We start from the raw sequence: 17714 nt of genomic DNA on the forward strand, positions 1-17714 counted from the left end.
AAATGTAAACGGTCAGTTATTTTTATTTTGATACTGCAAAAACAATGTGCATTTCTTTCCGTTTCTACATTTGTTACAATTTACATATATCTCATTTTGGGTCATGATCAACTTTGAATCAATTTTATGTATTATAATTGGGACCAAAATGAGATTTTATAACATGATAGGGTAACATAATACATGGTATTAGAATATTTATGTATCCTATATTTTGGTGATTAACAAAATAACATCGAGCTTTTACATGATCCAATCGCTTTATTGTTTGTGATTATAGGTTTTTCTGACAGCTGGTTCAAAGTCCAACCGCTCAGGAATGTATTAGTATTCGAGAGCGGCAAATTGTGTGTTTTTTGATGAGACCCGTATTAAATGAAGAACGTTATAACCCAACTGTCACTCAGAGTTGAACAAACCAAAGTAAACACTCTACTTCCAACGTTTCTGAACTACTAATTATAGCATGGAAGAATGGCGTCCCGCCAACTCCCGATGTGACATAAAGTTTCCTAAATTGTCTAAAGTCAAACAGTTTTTCAGAAGCTCTAAGCTATAAGTCGCAAAAACAAAGAAACATTGAATGTGCATTTAATGTTACATACTATGCGACAAGTCTATTATATTGGGAACTGATATAGATGATTGTTGGAAAATATTATCCGACCTTTGGATCTCTTCAACTGTAAATATCAAGACTCAAGGACTTCAAGAATAACTCTGGGACTCCCGCGCATTATCTGCTTTCTTAAAAGATTTATTAACATTTAAGCAAATATACATCAAGCTGTTCACTTAGAATATACCAAACATAACATATCAGATCATCCAAATATCTTTTTGTGTTGCTTCATTAACTCAAGCTATTACAAGCTAACCGTTGGTTCTTATGATATTATCTGGTGAACCTAAGGTTCTTAGACAATCATAAATTGTTCTAGTGATCAGTAAGAGTTTCAACTTAGGTAGTGATAAGTCTCAGTTGAAGTTTATTATTACAAGTCATTGTAAAAACCAAAGTTTTTTAGTTGAATCTTTCCTAAGTGGAAGTAAGGTTGACATATGAATGTTTATCTCTGAACATCCATAAAAATATGTCTTATTTACTTTACGTCTGTTATCTTTTTTCAGGCTTTCCTTGTTAATAATCTTCTGATTGAATATATAAATTATAACTATCAAACCAGACCGTTTTTGCATTATTTTATTTCATTGGTCGAGTGAAACTAGTCATTCAAGAATTTTTGTTTTAACAGCCTAAAAACCATTAGAATAATTTAATAAAATATTTTAAAGGATTTTTTCACTCACTCTAAACTATATTCTGATCCCAACAAATGATATCAAAGCGGGTTTATTCTCGGATTCAGATAAATACAAATTCATAACTCCAATCAACTTCTGATGATCATATTTGCCTTGTGAAAAGATACACCCTATATACACCTTGCATTTTGGTCAGCTCCCGAGTTAGCTCGACCACATTTTTTATCTGACATTTCAACAAAATAAAGTTAAAAAGTTCTTGAAAGAATGAATTTTATGCCTTAAAAATCAGATAATACCTACCCACCGGTGTCAGAATCCCAAATGAGCTCCATATTCACCACGGACTAGACCATACAAACCTATAAAAACAAGCCACACTAATCAGAAACTAAGGCACTATAGCTATTAATTAAGCAACAACTCAAACCGTGCCATATATGAGAAGGCATGACGATTGAGATAGATTCTAAACATGAAGATGACCGATATAATTCTCGTTACGAGTTTTTTTATGGGATTTGATCGGTGAAATTTCAGGTCTTTTGTTGGTGTATTTTGCATTGATAATGAGAGATAGAAGCGGTCGACATAGCAGAGTTGAGAGGACATATTGAAGCATGAGAAAGAGCCAATGCCATGTTTTAAAGCCGAAGCGAGGGGCCGACTAGCTACTCGATGCCTCACAAGCATAAACAAGGTTTGAGGCTTCTTTATCGATTGAATTTGTTTGTTAAACATTTATCACACTGGCTTTGTCCATATTTCTTGTTTTCAAAATGAATTTTATTGTATTTTTTCCTTCTGGTCTTTGAATAAATATATATGCATGGTACAATGTGTATATGTATTTATNACTGATTATTGACTTGGATGTTTTAAGCTAATATTTTTCATTGCTTCATTTCTGTTGCATACATCGAGTTAAGTTATTTTTGTGCTTGCTTTCTCCTTAAATTTGAGGTAATTAATTATCCATAGTTTGTATGACATGTTTATGGTACCTAGAAATTTTAAAAAATTGTTTTTAATTTTTACCCCGTGTGAAAATTTTCAATATTTGTCTGAAAATTTTCATTATTTTGTCACTATTTATGTATTAGATCTCTTTTGAGATAGTCTCATGAATATTTATTCATGAGACATATCAACCATATTCATATTTATGATAAAAAGTAATATTTTTGACATAAAAAATAATTTTTTTCATGAATGACCCAAATTATAATCATCTTAAAAAATTAACCTGTGAAACCGTCTAATAAAAGTTTTTGTCATTGTGTATAATTTCTTTTTATCGAAGGATGAAAGTCCTTATTTATTTATTTCATAATTTTTGCATTTGTGGTCAATTTTACACTCAAACATAATTTGTCTACGTTTTTGTTATGCTCATGGTTTGCTTTTTTTGTTTTTTTGTTTTTATCATGTTTATTGCAACGCGTTTGCTTCATATATTTGTCACACAGGCAACGTGTGTACGCCAGTAGCTAGTATACATTAAGCATATAGGAGAATTAAATCACTGAATTGTGGAACTAACTACGTACAAATACTTCTCAAATTTTGATTTGTATATCCTCAAAAGAATGCATAATCATATATCCACATGCTCATTGAATATGACTTAGCTGTCTGTCGAACCAAGGCATCAACGCAAGGACTGGGACGGACCAGACCCAAGCTCGTGCCATACGCTTCCCAGCAGAATGCTTTTGCGACTCCAGATACCCATTCAAGCTGAATATCCTCCAAAAACAATCCCGTGCATGGATAGTCATCGCTGCATGATAATATGATAGCTTCCTCTGTCGCTGAGGTTCCTTTGATGTTACGGAAAATCACACTATCTATACTGACACTGGATGTCTGCATCATAATGTTCATTTTATATAAAATTCGAAAAATTCATATGAAATTTGAACGTGTTCGCCAAAAGAGAAGAGGATGAGATGGGATTGAAGCACAAGTTCTACCTGGTTTGGACAAGGCAATGTAGAGTCGCAATAGTATTGATTTATTATAATAGGATGTGAGACGTTACGCATCTGAATATTCTGAAACGTTATTTTTCGGGCAAAACCACTGCCTCCCTGTTAAATCAATGAGAAAAGAGAGGACATGGGGATTTTCATATATTAGATGAGATAATAATCCATCACGTAGACAAGTACTAAACTTTACTGAAACTGTGCACAGAGAATATAAGCAAGTGGTAAAGAAAGATTACCTGCCACGTTTTGATCCTAACCCCATTTTCCGTGTTAATAAAAATTGCGCCATCGACAACAACATCCTGCACTGCAGCAGAAGAGTTGTGTTTTCCTAAACTTCCGATACTGCCAAATAACCATAATTAATCAGCAATTTATCTAGGAATAAGAGGCGACTCAAAGTAGATTAAGAGAGAATTGTATCACCTTATTCCATGGCCTGGCCCACAGAAAATGTCCTTTACTCGGATCTTTGAAGAATTACTAACGATGGATACGCAGTCATCTCCTGCAGACGAAGGGAAACATGAGAATGTGTGATCTGTCATCTGATTGCAATACAACTATGAAGAAACAAAACTTTTTTTCAAACATTTTATTTGTCGATGAGCCTGTTTCACAAAGCTCAATGTGCTGACATTTATAGAACATGTTAGATCTTTTAAACACAAACAAACCTGTACTAACAGCAATGCCAGTAAGATCAACTTCTGTTGATGCACTTATATGGATCCCATCTGTGTTAGGGCTATCAGCAGGTGATAAAATCTTGACACCAGAAACTGCAACATTCACACAACTAGTAAAGGCCATGTGCATTTGCTGGCTGTTAGCCAACGTAATATTTCGGACTTGCAACTTGCTGCATTTGTGGAATGTAATAGCCTGAAATATATTTTTACAAAAATCAATAAACCATCAGACAGATGTATTACTTTCTTTCTCATTGCTCACAGATGAGGATAAGATAAAAAGAGAGATGTCAAAACGTCTGAAATAATAATTTGAATAGAATAAAAGCTGCTCTTACCGTGGGTGCATGGGTACAGAGCTGCAAAAAAAAAGATAGAAAGATTAATTTCCATGCGGAAAAAAGGAACATTGTGTGTATACAAAGCATATCAGTCCAAACCCTCTAATATTTGTAGTATGTCCCAAATATATGTGTTGCACCTTTTGTTACTCATACAAATCAAAGCTAACTATCAGAAGTCCATAGAAATGTAAACTAATTCTATTTCTCTGACATGTAGAGTGCATGCAATATAATGTAATGAAAGATGTAACACTAATTTGAAACCGAGAATCCAGAACGATAAATTCACAAGGAAAATGGACATACATTTGATGTATTGGTCTTGCACGATCGAGCCCACCATTCTTGTCCCATCCCATTAATTTTGCCATCTCCTTCCACCGTGAGGTAGTCTACGCCACGGAAATAAAGCCATTTATGCACGTCTAAACCGCTCCAAACCTCAGGATCTTGTGGTGCCACAATAACACCAGAAATCTATTAAGAGTACACCACAGAAAACCAAATCATACAGGTCAAAGATAACTAGCAAACCTGAATAATTTGCATGTTGAGTTCATAAATAAATTCCAAGGATTACCAAGTATCGTGCAAGAGAAATCAGCTCTCACCTGCAAGGTCACTTTGGAAAGACATGGCCCGCTAAAATTAGTTGGTCGAACATGATACGATTTCTTTGCTGGGATTATTATTTTCGCCCGCGACGATAATGAACAAGCTAGCTTCCAAATATCTTGCAAAGTCTGATACCATCAAACTAGCATAAGATTAAGAAACAAACGTTTCTTATAACGCGCATGACTGACACAACATATACGACACAACACAAAAGTTCAATTTCGGTGAAAACCAGTTTGGGCTAATATGCATAGTTTGGTATGGGAGAGTTATCTCATCAAAGACAAATTTAGAATGCACATATTCAGTGGTTACTCTGCAGCAAATAAATTTCAAGGAAGGTAATACAATAAAAAAAGGTAGAAACTTGAAAAAGGACTGCATGGAACAAGAATCTAGAGAAGAAGAAAAATAGTATAGTTGGATGCTACATGAGTTCCCCAATAAACTTCGGCTTTTTCCTCAATAAAATAAAATAAAATTCACAAGAATGTAAGGTTCAACACATTTGGCCCCATGGGATCTCCAATACACAGAGAAAATAGAGCCTGAAAACATACGAATGCTACTTCAAAACAAAAGCTAGAACGGACAGATAGTTTATGACATACATCCCACTAGATAAAATGCATGAATATCATCACAAACTTAAAAGCTCACATCAACAAAAATCTCAAAGTTACCATGAAATTTACCCATTTCAAAAGAATTGAACAAAACGCTGCCGCAACGAGGATTTGAATTTCAACCGAGTGCATAAATTATACCTTGGTGTCATCGGTGCAGCCATCGCCTCTGGCACCGAAATCATCGATGTTAAGAAGAATGAAATTTGAGCTGCCAGGTGTGTTTCCGTAAATCCCAGATGATATAGGGCCGAATGATTTTGGATTGACGAAATTGAAGAGAACATAATTGATTAAATAAATTATTTGTAGAAATGAATTTTTGAATTGAGAAGAAGAAACAGACGAAGAAATGAGCTCTCGCATTTTGTGCGAGTGGGGAGCCATATTCCATTCCAATTACGTAGCCTTCTCATTTTCTCGTTATAGTTGACATTTTGTTTTTTGGCGTAAAATAGTCTGATGATCGACAAGAAAATCTATATAAATTGATTTTTTTATTTTTTTATTTTTNTTTTTTTTTTTTTTTTTTTTTTTTTTTTTTTCAGTTGACATATAAATTAATTGATAAAATAGTTTAATAAATAAGAGTTTACAAAATCTTGTGTAAGAAGGTTTCACATGTCGTATTTTGTGAGACGAATATCTTATTTGGATCATCCATGAAAAAATATTAATTTTTATGCTAAGAGTATTATTTTTTTATTGTGAATATCGGTAAGATTGATCCGTCTCACAGATAAAGATTCGTGAGACCGTCTCACAGCAAATCTAACTTTGGGAAATGCTTCTTTTTTTAAAAAAAAACTTGGATTAGATTAAAAACAAGATTTTGAGTTCGAGATTCGTGTAAAATATAGAAAAATTAAAAATTTCAACTAAACATCCTTGGCATTTTATTTTTCAAACAAAAAGGTGAAATTGATCAGATTAATTAAAACCACTCTCAATAACATATAGATTGTATAAATTGTCCTAATAGATTACTGATTCAAACATAGCATTAGGATTACTATGTAGTTGACAATAATTTAAGTCGTATGCTTTTTTTTACTACATGCGTTCGATGTCACCTTAATAATATAATTAAGATTAGTTTTCAACTTGGAGCAATCTATTGAAAGACAATTATTAACAAGCAATTATGGAGATAAAACAAGGTAGAAATGTCCACATTATGACGAAAAGTGGGTAATTTTTTGCGGTGGAAAAAATCAAATTGACATCTTGATTCAGACGATGAAATTGTGCAGAAATTTCTGTCGTTCAGACAAGGAAAATCACATATAAATAGATGTATTCCTCCGTAATTCAAGTATCTCTTTATCGAGTTTTCTCTCATGTTATAGCATTTGAGTGTTTAGTTCTGTAATATTTTTGAGGTGTTTGTTCTCGTGTATTAAGAGAGTGTGTGTTCTATTTGAAAACTCGGTGAGTGGTTGTACATCATAAAATATTATAGTGAAATTATTTTAATATTGTCCGTGGTTTTTATCTTAATAATTGTTAGATTTTTTTTTTTTTTTTACATAAATCTAAGTATCCAATTTTATATTTTATTTTCGTAATATTATCTTAATTTGCCATTGAGACCAACGTCACGGAGCACAATCTAAGAAAGAATCTAGCAGACTTCTTTTCTGAATTTTGTTTCTGCGATGTTAGATTGGAATGAGAACCAACGTTAATTATATATCCTTCTTATTTTCTTTTTTCTTTTATAATTTGCTTTTCTTTTTCCGGGTACAAACATTTTCTTCCGATGGGAAACTGTCTCTCTCTCCCAACTCCGCAGCCCGCAGGTACTAAATCCTCATCTTTATTCTTCTCATTTCTTTCAAATACTCATTGAGTAGACCAATAAAATCTAAATCGATCAAAATCCCAAGCAAGCTTCAACTTTCAAGCACAATTTTGTCTAGGTTTGATTTTCTTTACGATATTGATTAATGAGACTTTTGTTCATATTTTTTATGTTCATTTTTGTTGGAATTTTTCCAAATCCAAGACAAAAACAGTGTGTATAATCTAATTTTTACGAGATTTGTACAAATTTAAAAAATGCATTAATATTTTATTAAAATATTTAACTAATATTTGGTGTTTTAAATTATTATTATTAATATAATATTTATTATTATTCTTATCAGGGCAGGTCGGAGGATGGAGATATTATCCCCATACCCACCCCGATATGCTCATGAACATAAAAAATCCTCGAGCCCGAATTCATACATAGAATAGTTCACTCAAACCTGCCTCATTTCAGGTTTCCCCGTGAGGCTTTGAACTTGCGGGAAAAATTGGCATCCCTAATCATTTTTAAGTTCATTAACATTTCATTATTACTCATACCTTTCTATTTTTCCATTTTCGTTTTCAATTTAAATCACTTTTAATTTAAAAACTTACATCATAAATTGCACATCATAGTTATTAGTTAATAATTAGTAATAATAGTAGTAAAAAGTTCAATAAAATACTATTATTAAAAAAATAATTAGATACACTAAATTTCAACAAAAAAATTAGTGTAATGTTAACATTATTTTCTTTTTTGGCCATTAATGAGTTGGTTTTGTGATGAGGTATTTTTTTAAAAAATTTTCTTTCTAATATAGTGTGTTTTTTTTCAGTATATTATTTTATGAAACTTATTCTTATATGCTGATTATCTCTATCCATATATCATCTTAAACACGTATTTAATAGAAGTATAAATATTGCTAAAAAAATGTAAACGGTCTGTTATTTTTATTTTGATACTGCAAAAACAATGTGCATTTCTTTCTGTTGCTACATTTGTTACTATTTACATATATCTCATTTTGTGTTTCAATTTAATCAATCCATGATAAAAATTTAAAAGTATTTTATTATTATATTATCATAATCACAAGTGTTTTTTTTATTTTTTATGTCTTTGATAGGTGTCGATTTTATGAGTTATTTCGTGTTGTTTGAGTCTGTTATCGCACATTTTTATCGCGTTGCGTCCGTATTTTTTTTATTTATTTCATAATTTGTGTAATTGAGTCACTCTTAACCTGAATTGATTGTTTTATAAGAAAATGGCAAAAAGATGAACTCAAGGTGGTAGAGCAAAAATCAGATAGTAGAGGTCGTGCTACAGCAGTGAAAAATAACGACCCCAGCATAACCTGAAAATTTTTATCCTTAGGCAGAATGTGTCGTGCTAGGGGGGTAAAAAATGATAGCCTCAGCACAACACTTAAGAAAACAACGCCTGGGACAGAACCTTGCGTGCTAGGACTGTCAAAAATGACCGCCCCAATGCGGCGCTTACGGAAACAAATATGAGTGATCTCTTGGGCGAGGAAAGAAGAATTTTGGGGACTCTCTGGTAGATGTAAAAGAATAAAAACCTAGCACACAAAAATCAGCCACCTTAGGGGGAAAAGACGAAGAGTCGCACGATAGAAGAAGAGTTGCACAAGAAAAATAGAAGAAGCTGCAGAAACAAGAAGCTACCAAAGAACAAGAATTCAACACAATGTTTTCTCTTTTTCTCTCTTCTTTTAGTTAGGATTTAGGGGATCCGACCCCCAAAATAATTATATTTGAATTTTTTTTAAGATTGTATTTTATTCTTGAACATACTGGATTATGTTATTGTGATTTTATTTTATCTTTGGGTCATGATCAACTTTTAAGTGATTTTATGTGTTATAACTGAGATCAAAAATGAGATTTTATAACATGATAGAGTAACATAATACATGTATTAGAATATTTATGCACCCTATATTTTGGTGATTAACAAAATAACAACTTCGAGCTTTTACAGGATCTAGTCGCTTTATTGTCTGTAATTATAGGTTTTCTGACAACTAGTTCAAAGCCTGACCGCTCAGGATTGTATTAGTATTCTAGCTGCATATTATCTGTTTTATGATCAGATTGGTATTAAATAAAGATCGTTATAATCCAACTCACTCAGAGTCGAACAAACCAAAGTGGATAGATACTCTACTTCCAACGTTTCTGAACTACCATTTATAGCATGGAATAACAGCGTCCCGCCAACTCCTGATGTGACATAAAGTTTCCTAAATTGTCTAAAGTCAAACACCTTTTCAGAAGCTCTAAGCTATAAGTCACAAAAACAAAGAAACATTAAATGTGCATTTAATGTTTACGTACTATGACTGAAAGCGACAAGTATATTATATCGGTAACTGATATAGATGATCATTGAAAAATATTATCCGCCCGTTGGATCTCTTAAACTATAAATATGAAGAGTCAAGAACTTCAAGAACAAATCTTGAACTCCCGCGCATCTGCCTATCTGCTTCCTTAAAAGATTTCTTAGCACATTTAAGCAAATATACATCAAGTTACTCACTTTAGCATACGCCTAACATAACATACCATATCATCCAAATATCTTTTTGTGCTACTTCATTAACTCAAGCCGTTAAAAGCTAACCGTTGATTCTTATGATATTGTCTGATAAACCTAAGGTTCTTAGACAACCATAAATTATTCTAGTGATCATTAAGAGTTTCAACTTAAGCAGTTATAAGTCCTAGTTGAAGTGTATTATCACAAGTCATTGTAAAACCAAAATCTGTCTTATTTACTTTGCATCTGTTATCCTTTTCAAGCGTTCCTTGTTAATAATCGTGTGATTGAAACCAGACCTTTTTTGCAATATTTTACTTCAGTGGTCCAGTGAAACTAGTCATTCAAAAATCATTGTTTTAACAGCCTAAAAACTATTAGAATAACTTGTTTTTAAGAAAATATTTTAAAGAATTTATTCGCTCACTCTAAACTCTATTTTGATCCCAACAAATGATATCAAAGCGGATTTTATCCGTTGTCGTAGCATTTCTAAAACTGTTGTAACTGAGGGTGTTGTTGAAAGTCCGTTCAACGACAACGGTTTTTATCTGTTGTAGTAGGTCGAATTTGCGACGGTTTTTTATAACCGTCGCAAATAATATTAGCGACGGATTTATTCAAAACCGTCCCTAATTTTGAATTAACGACGGTTAAAAGTAGCGACGGTTCTCAATTAGCGACGGTTAATAATCATGATTTCCGTCGCTAATTTGTTTCGAAAAATAAAAAAAAAACTTTTTATAATTTAATAAATCTAAAAAAAATAACAATCGAAACTAAAAGAGAAAAATTTTAAGTGTTGTGAAGTAGTAAAATCGTTTAAGAGAGAAAAATTTTAAATTTTGTGAAGTGGTGAGAATAATTTTAAGTGTTTTGAAGTAGTAAAATCGTGTACGAGAGAAAAATTTTAAGTGTTGTGAAGTGGTGAAAAAATTTTAAGTGTTATGTGAAGTGATAAATTCGTGTAAGGGAGAAAAATTTAAGTGTTGTGGAGGGAAATGGACCGAGAATGGCGATATTTATAGACAGTTTGTGACGGGTTTTGTTTAAACTGTCGCTATTGGCGACGGTAATTGAAAACCGTCACAGTTTTTAATTTTGCGACTGTTTGGATCTTAATTGTCGCTAAAACCGTTGCTAAATTTAGCGACGGTTTTATCAAAGCCGTCGCTAATTTAAAATTAGCGACGGTTTCCATTACACCGTCGCTAGATTTAGCGACGGTTTTATAAAATCCATCGCTAAATATTGCAACGTTCTCAAAAACCCGTTGTTGTTTGTCCAAAAACCACGCTAATTGACAACGATTTCTTAAAACCGTTGTAGATTGTCCAAAAAAACACGCTAATAGACAACGGTTTCTGGTTCATAGAAACCGTTGTCATTGACCCTAAAAAAACGCTCAAAGACAACGGTTTTATAGAACCGTTGTCACTGACCCTAAAAACCGTTGTCTTTGATCCCAAAAAGACAACGGTTTTGGAAAACCGTTGTCTTTGGCCCCCAAAAGACAATGGTTTTCGCTAAAACCGTTGTTAAAACACATACGACAACGGGTTTTCACAAAAACCGTTGTCATATGTGCGTTGTTGTATGCAGAATTTCTTGTAGTGTATAGGGAGGGAGGATGAGCTTCCGTGTCAAGGTAGGACTCTTGTTGAGATAAAGTCTTACTTGAGATAAGAGATTTCAAACATTAGAACTCTAGTCTACCGCAGCTGGGACATTTTGCCTTATTCTGATTTGATTTACCTGAATCCCGCTTTCGTCGGGACCCTTATCTATTAACGAGAATATCTTCATATCGTTTAGTTACGTTAGGGCTCAGGGTTCTCGACCCTTTGGTTGGCTCGGATATCCCGGCCCTTTGGTGGGCTCGGATTTTTGATAGGGGCTAAGGGTTGTGGGCTCGGACTTGTTTTTTATGTGGGCTCGGATCCGTCCAAGTGTACCAATTTCAGGGCATCAAAATTCATAACCTCAATCAACTTCTGATGATCATATTTGCCTAGTGAAAATATCCACCCCATATACTACATCTGCCATTTTGGTCAGCTCCCGAGCTAGCTCGACCACATATTTTTTCTGATATTTCAACAAAATAAAGTTAAAAAATTGTTGAAAGAATGAATTTTATGCCGTAAAAATCAAATAATACCTACCCATCGGTATCAGAATCGAGACTGAGCTTCATATTCACCATGGACTAGACCATGCAAACCGATCAAAACAAGCCACACTAATCAGAAACTAAGACAATATAGCTATTAATTAAGCAACAACTCAACCCGTGCCATATACGAGAAGGCATGACGATTGAGATAGATTCTAAACATGAAGATGACCGATATAATTTTCGTTACGAGTTTTTTATGGGATTTGATCGTCTTTTGTTGGTAGATTTTGCATTGATAATGACAGATAGAAGCGGACCACAGAACAGAGTTAAGAGGACATATTGAAGTATCAGAGGGAGCCAATGACATGTTTTAATGCCGTAGTGAGGGGCCGACTAGCTACTCGACGTCTCACAAGCATAAACAAGGTTCGATGGCTTCTTTATCGATTAGTATATCATCACTTTCTTGGCTTCAAGTGTGTGAGGATTACAAATTTGCTTTAGTATCAGGTTTTTTTTTTGTTTTTTTATTTTATCGTAGATGGTTCTTAACAAGCGAATGATTTTTGGGTTGCTCAAAATTTTGTTAGCGGGGTTGACAGTTGACACTCTCTTTGTTGTGACATCTATGTGATTTTTTGGTCTTTTTTTGTTGATGAGGTTGCTTTGTCCTTAAATTTGAGGTAATAATTATCCATAGTTTGTATGACATGTTTATGGTACCTAGAAATTTTTAAAAATTGTTTTTAATTTTTACCCCATCTGAAAATTTTCATTATTTTGTCATTATTTATGTATTAATTCTTTTGGGAGACGATCTCATGAATATTTATTCGTGAGACAGATCAACCATATTCATATTTATAATAAAAAGTAATACATTAAGGATACAGGAGAATTAAATCACTGAATTGTGGAACTAATTACGTACAAATACTTCTCAAATTTTGATTGGAATATCGTCAAAAGAATGCATAATCATATATCCACATGCTCATGGAATCTGACTTAGCTGTCTGTCGAACCAAAGGGTGATGAATATGACTTAGCTGTCTGTCGAACCAAAGGCATCACCCGATAGAACGCAAGGACTGGGACGGACCAGACCCAAGCTCGTGCCATACGCTTCCCAGCAGAATGCTTTTGTGACTCCAGACATCCTTTCAAGTTGAATATCCTCCAAAAACAATCTCGTGCATGGATGGTCATCGCTGCATGATAATATGATAGCTTCCTCTGTCGCTGAGATTCCTTTGATGTTACGGAAAATCACACTATCTATACTGACACTGGATGTCTGCATTATAATGTTCATTTTATATAAAATTCGAAAAATTCATATGAAATTTGAACATGTTCGAAAAAGAGAAGAGGATGAGATGCGATTGAAGAACAAGTTCTACCTGGTTTGGACAAGGCGATGTAGAGTCGCAATAGTATTGATTTATTATAATAGGATGTGAGACGTTACGCATCTGAATATTCTGAAACGTTATTTTTCGGGCAAAACCACTGCCTCCCTGTTAAATCAATGAGAAAAGAGAGGACATGGGGATTTTAATATATTAGATGAGATAATAATAATCCATCACGTAGACAAGTACTAAACTTTACTAAAAGTGTGCACAGAAAATATAAGCAAGAGGTAAAGAAAGATTACCTGCCATGTTTTGATCCTCACCCCATTTTTCATGTCAATAAAAATCGCGCCATCCACAACAACATCCTGCACTGCAGCAGAAGAATTGTATTTTCCTAAACTTCCGATACTACCAAATAACCATAATTCATCAGCAATTTATCTAGGATAAGAGGCGACTCAAAGTAGATTAAGAGAGAATCGTATCACCTTATACCATGGCCTGGTCCACAGAAAATGTCCTTCACTCGGATCTTTGAAGAATTACTAACGATGGATATGCAGTCATCTCCTGCAGGTGAAGAGAAACATGAGAATGTGTGATCTGTCATCTGATTGTAATACAACTATGAAGAAACAAAACTTTTTTTCAAACATTTTATTTGTCGATGAGCCTGTTTCACAAAGCTCAATGTGCTGACATTTATAGAACATGTTAGATCTTTTAAACACAAACAAACCTGTACTAACAGCGTTGCCAGTAAGATCAACTTTTGTTGATGCACTTATATGAAACCCGTCTGTGTTAGGGCTATTAGCAGGTGCTAAAATTTTGACACCAGAAACTGCAACATTCACACAACTATTAAAGGCCATGTGCATTTGCTGGCTGTTAACCAACGTAATATTTCGGACTTGCAACTTGCTGCATTTGTGGAATGTAATAGCCTGAAATATATTTTGACAAAAATCAATAAACCTTGAGACAGATGTAGTACTTTCTTTCTCATTGTTCACAGATGAGGATAAGATAAAAAGAGATATGTCAAACAACTGAAATAATAATTTGAATAGAATAAAAGCTGCTCTTACCGTGGGTGCATGGGTACAGAGCTGCAAAATAGAAGATAAAAAGATTAATTTCCATGCGGGAAAAAAAGGAACATTGTGTGTGTACAAAACATATCAGTCCAAACCCTCTAATATTTGTACTATGTCCCAAATATACGTGTGCATCTCTTGCTACTCATACAAATCAAAGCTAATTATCAGAAGTCCATAGAAATGCAAACTAATTCTATTTCTCTGATATAGTGAATGCGATATAATGTAATGAAATATGTAATAATTATCAGAAGTCCATAGAAATGCAAACTAATTCTATTTCTCTGATATGTAGAGTGAATGCGATATAATGTAATGAATAATGTAATACTGATTTGAAACTGAGAATCCAGAATGATAAATTCACAAGGAAAATGGACATACATTTGATGTATTGGTCTTGCACGATCGAGCCCACCATTCTTGTCCCATCCCATTAATTTTGCCACCTCCTTCAACCGTGAGGTAGTCTACGCCACAGAAATAAAGCCATTTATGCACGTCTAAACCGCTCCAAACCTCAGGATCTTGTGGTGCCACAATAACACCAGAAATCTATTAAGAGTACACCATAGAAAACCAAATCATACAGGTCAAAGACAACTAGGAAACCTGAATAATTTGCATGTTGAGTTCATAAATAAATTCCAAGGATTACCAAGTATCGTGCAAGAGAAATCAGCTCTCACCTGCAAGGTCACTTTGGAAAGACATGGCCCGCTAAAATTAGTTGGTCGAACATGATACGATTTCTTTGCTGGGATTATTATTTTCGCCCGCGACGATAATGAACAAGCTAGCTTCCAAATATCTTGCAAAGTCTGATACCATCAAACTAGCATAAGATTAAGAAACAAACGTTTCTTATAACGCGCATGACTGACACAACATATACGACACAACACAAAAGTTCAATTTCGGTGAAAACCAGTTTGGGCTAATATGCATAGTTTGGTATGGGAGAGTTATCTCATCAAAGACAAATTTAGAATGCACATATTCAGTGGTTACTCTGCAGCAAATAAATTTCAAGGAAGGTAATACAATGAAAAAGGTAGAAACTTGAAAAGGACTGCATGGAACAATAATCTAGAGAACAAGTAAATAGTTTAGCTGGATGCTACATGAGTTCCCCAATAAACTTCGGCTTTTTTCCCCCAAAAAAATAAAATTCATAAAAATGTTAGGTGCAACACATTTGGCCCCATGGGATCTCCTATACACAGAGAAAATAGAGCCTGAAAACATACGAACGCTACTTCAAAACAAAAGCTAGAACGGACAGATAGTAGATGACATACATCCCACTAGATATAACGCATGAATATCATCACAAACTTAAAAGCTCACATCAACAAAAATCTCAAAGTTACCATGAAATTTACCCATTGCCCAAGAATTGAACAAAACGCTGCCGCAACGAGGATTTTAATTCCAACCGAGTGCATAAATTATACCTTGGTGTCATCGGTGCAGCCATCGCCTCTGGCACCGAAATCATCGATGTTAAGAAGAATGAAATTTGAGCTGGCGGGAGTGTTTCCGTAAATCCCAGATGATAACGGGCCGTATGATTTTGGGTTGACGAAATTGAAGAGAACATAATTGATTAAATAAATTATTTGTAGAAATGAATTTTTGAATTGGGAAGAAGAAACAGACGAAGAAATGAGCTCTCGCATCATCCGCTAGTGGGGAACCATATCCCATTCGAATTACGTAGCCTTTTCACTTTCTCGTTAAAGTTGACATTTTGCTTTTGGCGTAAAATATTCTAATAATTGACAAGAAAATCTATATAAATTGATTTTTTATTTTTATTTTTTTGACATGAATTGTTTTATTTTTCAGTTGACATATAAATTGATCGATAAAATACTTGAATGAATAAGAATAATACTATCATAGTAATTCAAACTTTGGGAAATGTATAAATTATTTGACTTTAGTTTGAGTCAAAAAGTTCAACTAAACATGCCACATGCTTTTTTAAATTAGATTAAAACCAAGATTTCGAATTCGAAATTCGTACACCATCTTCTTTCAAAATATTCAAAAATTAAAATTTCAACTAAAAACATCCTTGGTATTTTTTTTTCAAAAAATAAAGGTGAAATTAATCAGATTAATTAAAACCACTCTCAATAACATATGGATTGTATAAATTGTCCTAATAGTTTACTGATTCAAACATAGCATTAGGATTACTATGTAGTTGACAATAATTTAAGTCGTATGCTTTTTTTTACTACATGCGTTCGATGTCACCTTAATAATATAATTAAGATTAGTTTTCAACTTGGAGCAATCTATTGAAAGACGATTATATTAATTAGAAGCAATTATTGAGACAAAAAGGAGGGAAACACAATCTAAGAAAGAATCTAGCAGCTTTCTTTTCTGGATTTTGTTTCAACGATGTTAGATTTGAATGAGAACCAACCTTAATTATCCTTCTTATTTTTTTTTATTTTATAATTTGATTTTCTTTTTCCGGGTAAAAACATTGTCTTTCGATGGGAAATTGTCTCTCTCTCTGTAAGTCTTGTGCGAGTGGTTCGTTTTCCCCCTTTCTTTCCCATGTGAAGTTCTGGTCTTTTTAGGCTGTCCTTTTGCTCGTTGCTTTCATGTCCTGCTGGCTGTGTGATCTGTGTTTTTGTGCTGGTGAATCGGGTCTCAGTATGGAGGATATCGTGGGAAGATGGCAGTCCTTTTCGCTTACACCTGAAGAGAACCAAGTCGTGGTCATTAGCGAGCATCTTCTTGAGAAGGGCCCGTCGTCATATGCCAGTTGGTTTGGTGGGAAAGTTCCTAACGCCATGCTTGGTGAACAGGAAGGCTTTCTCTGATACAATCCAGAGGCTATTTCTTTCCATGGAACCTTGTTCCTGAGTTTTGTTGCAGTGGGTTTTTCCATGGGTGCTGTTGGTCCCTTCACGACCTGCACAAAATTGGATCCGCTTGAGTTCATGACCTCGGATGTTGGTATCATGCTTATTGGGAATGCTGTTGTTTAGTGGAGCTCATGGTCACGTGCAGCTCTTTAAATGAGTTGTAGCAGCTAAAACTACGGAGCATAATTAAAATCATTATTTGGGTAGCTCTTTTTAATGCCCTTCCAATCCCCGTGCCAACCTTGCTGCAAGGGGAATTCAAATTCCTTTACAAAGCCCGCACTTGCATCGAGCTCCTAAAACCATTTTAATGTAACCAAAAATT

General features: G+C 34.0%; 2 protein-coding genes across 3 annotated transcripts; both read right to left on the reverse strand.

Moving 5' to 3' along the window:
• Positions 1-2822: 2822 nt before the first annotated feature.
• On the reverse strand, positions 2823-5980 carry LOC140973270 (probable polygalacturonase At1g80170). The gene is made up of 9 exons (XM_073435949.1): positions 5682-5980; positions 4908-5039; positions 4603-4773; positions 4291-4311; positions 3938-4145; positions 3687-3768; positions 3497-3605; positions 3243-3359; positions 2823-3135 (listed from the first exon to the last, which is right to left on the reverse strand). Exons 1-9 carry the CDS (start codon positions 5925-5927, stop codon positions 2848-2850), a joined length of 1374 nt encoding a protein of 457 aa, XP_073292050.1. The 5' UTR covers positions 5928-5980; the 3' UTR covers positions 2823-2847.
• Positions 5981-12883: 6903 nt separating this feature from the next.
• Positions 12884-16250, reverse strand: LOC140972126 (probable polygalacturonase At1g80170). Of its 2 annotated transcripts, XM_073434591.1 has the most exons (9): positions 15953-16250; positions 15185-15316; positions 14880-15050; positions 14484-14504; positions 14132-14339; positions 13881-13962; positions 13692-13800; positions 13435-13551; positions 12886-13328 (listed from the first exon to the last, which is right to left on the reverse strand). In XM_073434591.1, exons 1-9 carry the CDS (start codon positions 16178-16180, stop codon positions 13077-13079), a joined length of 1320 nt encoding a protein of 439 aa, XP_073290692.1. In that variant the 5' UTR covers positions 16181-16250; the 3' UTR covers positions 12886-13076. The 2 variants fall into 2 exon arrangements, with proteins under 2 accessions (XP_073290693.1, XP_073290692.1); XM_073434592.1 differs by lacking the exon at positions 14484-14504 and having other exon boundaries at positions 12884-13328.
• Positions 16251-17714: the final 1464 nt, after the last annotated feature.

The sequence above is a fragment of the Primulina huaijiensis genome, chromosome 3 (assembly GCF_012295235.1).
Source record: "Primulina huaijiensis isolate GDHJ02 chromosome 3, ASM1229523v2, whole genome shotgun sequence".
Lineage (NCBI taxonomy): Eukaryota > Viridiplantae > Streptophyta > Magnoliopsida > Lamiales > Gesneriaceae > Primulina > Primulina huaijiensis.